This window comes from Saprolegnia parasitica, assembly GCF_000151545.1.
Source record: "Saprolegnia parasitica CBS 223.65 unplaced genomic scaffold supercont2.1099, whole genome shotgun sequence".
In the NCBI taxonomy this organism is placed as follows: domain Eukaryota; phylum Oomycota; class Saprolegniomycetes; order Saprolegniales; family Saprolegniaceae; genus Saprolegnia; species Saprolegnia parasitica.
The window spans coordinates 1-2,453 of NW_012157493.1; the positions used below are offsets into that span (position 1 = coordinate 1).

At 57.7% G+C, this 2,453-nt stretch overlaps 1 protein-coding gene across 1 annotated transcript; it reads left to right on the top strand.

Annotated features, from left to right (window-relative positions):
* Positions 1 to 94: 94 nt before the first annotated feature.
* SPRG_18291 (hypothetical protein) lies at positions 95 to 1,849 on the top strand. The gene is made up of 4 exons (XM_012357729.1): positions 95 to 193; positions 248 to 520; positions 569 to 895; positions 949 to 1,849. The coding sequence occupies exons 2-4, from the start codon at positions 410 to 412 to the stop codon at positions 1,765 to 1,767; spliced, it is 1,257 nt and encodes a 418-aa protein (XP_012213119.1). The 5' UTR covers positions 95 to 193; positions 248 to 409; the 3' UTR covers positions 1,768 to 1,849.
* The last annotated feature ends 604 nt before the right edge of the window (positions 1,850 to 2,453 follow it).

The window sequence follows — 2,453 nt, forward strand, 5'->3', positions numbered from 1 at the left end:
CGCGCATGGAGGCCATCTTCCCCGTGCACTGGCAAATGAGTCGCCGCCTTTGCCTCTTCTTTGCGAACGCACGCGCGTGCACCTCTTGTCGCAGCTCGGCGCCGTCGGCTCGGACGAGCTCGATGTCACGTCGCTTCTCAAAGCGCTTCAAAAAGCACTGCTCTTTGAGCGCGAAGTCGTCCAGCGCTACGAGGTACAAGTCGATCCATCACTACTACGCGTCGCGTCATCCAATCCATTTGCGCAGGGCGAGGCTGACGAGAGCCGCCATGAGCTCAATGAGAAGGGCCAGCTCATCGACCCGGCGTCCGCCGAGGGCATCAAGCGCCGGCTGTTGCGGCAGAAGCGCGTCGCCGAGCAAAAGGCAATCCGTGCCGAGCTTCAAAAAAAGGCGACGAACGAAGAGCACATGGGCGTGGACCACGAGCAAGAGGAGACGATTCCGTCGCTCCAAGGCGTGCTCTCGCGCACCTTTGATCCGTACATGACGGCGTACGTTGCGCTCGAGCGGAAAAACATGGTATCCTTGATCGTCGTACATTATTGAAAGGTGGATCGAGTCGAGTAGGAAGCGATGCTCCACGAGGTCATGGGGTCGGAGCTCGTCGACCGCAACGGCGCATTGCCCGTCTTTTCGTCGTCGGTCAACATGTTTGCGTACATTCGCAACAGCGTCAAGCGCTGTACGGCGCTCACAAACGGCCAAACGTTCTTTGATTTGCATCTCGAGTTCAAGCACTGCGTCTCGCTGTACGCGCAGCGCCTGCTCGCCAAGTTGCCGGCGTTCGCAGTCAGCGACACGGCGTCGGCGACCGCGGCCCGGTGGCGTCTCGCCGAAAAGCAAGAGGAAGAGCTGTGCTTTGTCATCAACACGGCCGAGTACTGCGCGGAAACCGTACTAGCGTAGTATTCATTATGCGACATGTCTTGACCCGAAACAACGCGTAGCTCCCGTCGCTCGAAGACGTGATCCGCGCCAAGATTGACCCGGCGTACACGGACGCGATCGAGCTCGCCAAGGAGACGGACACGTGCCACGACGTGGCGACCGCGGCCATGAAGTGCATCGTTCTCGGCCTCGACAACCTCCTCGACGACGAGTGGAGCAACATGCAGCGCGTGAATTGGGGCTCGTTTGAAAACGTCGGCGACGAGAGCGCGTACGTCATGGCGATCGCGGATAAGCTCCGGCCGTTTGTCCCGACACTCCACAGCATGCTCTCGGGCTTGTATTTTACCAACTTTTGCGACAAGCTCGCGGCGGCGGTCGTGCCCAAGGTGCTTGGCAGCATCCTCAAGTGCAAGCGGGTGAGCGCTGTCGCGACGCAACAACTCTTGCTCGATGTGCATGCGCTCAAGATGCTTTTTTTGAACCTCCCGGCCATGGGCCGCGAAGGCGAAGTCGGCGGCGTTCCCGTGCCCGCGCGCTACGCCAAGTTTGTCAACGCGGAAATGGCGCACGTCGAGGCGGTGCTCAAGCTCATTGGGACGCCGACCGAGATGCTCGTCGAGAGCTTCAAGATCATGTGGCCCGATGGCAACGCGGCCGACTTTCAGGCCATCTTGAACATGAAGGGGCTCAAGAAGGCCGACCAATTGGTGCTCTTGGAGCAGCTCGGACTCCAGGCCGCGGTCCCCAAGCAACGCAGCATGGCAGGTGTCGAAGAGAAAGTGACCGACATGACGGAAAGCTTGAAGACCAACATGCAGAAGATGGCGAAAGCGACCAACCCTTTCAACTACATGGGCTCGGCCGCGACACAGTAGCAATCCCTCTAAACGTAGCTAAACGATGTTGTCCATCTTCATTGGATAGTCGTACAGTACAGTACATACAGTTCCTACTGGCAGGCCGTACCATGAGTCGATCTCGAGCTCGTACCCGTCTCCCGCATTGCCCTGTACGAATGAGACCCTCTATGTCAACCCGAGATGGGTCCTGCACTGCTTCTGTTTTGCTACTCGAGAGATAGCGGGGCGGTATCGAGGCTCCGTTGGATGGATCGGCTCGTACGCAGCCAGCATTTCGAGGATGTCGATATGGCTGCTGTCGTGCTCTGGGGTTGACGCTGTTTTGTCTATTTGATGTCGCCACCGATTCCATCACGTAGGGCGAGTTCAAGGCAATGTCTGCACAGCATACACAGCACAAGTCAAACCGATCGTGTTCCGTGGGATAGCCAATCACATCGCACGCTTTCCCGAAAGATCGCCAAATTCGTGCGTTGGTTGCGAATGCATTCAATAAACCTGGCATTTGCATACAAAACGCAAGACAAGATTAAAATTCAGAACAGGATTCTCAATTCTCGATTCTCAATTCCAGTTTTGGTGATTCGCATATCATTTCGCAACGAGCCCGCCTCTCACCATGCTCTGCCTCCTCGCCGTGACCCTCGTCTCCGCCGCCATCGGCGCCGCCGACGTCTACCTGACCCTGCGCGCGCAGCAAG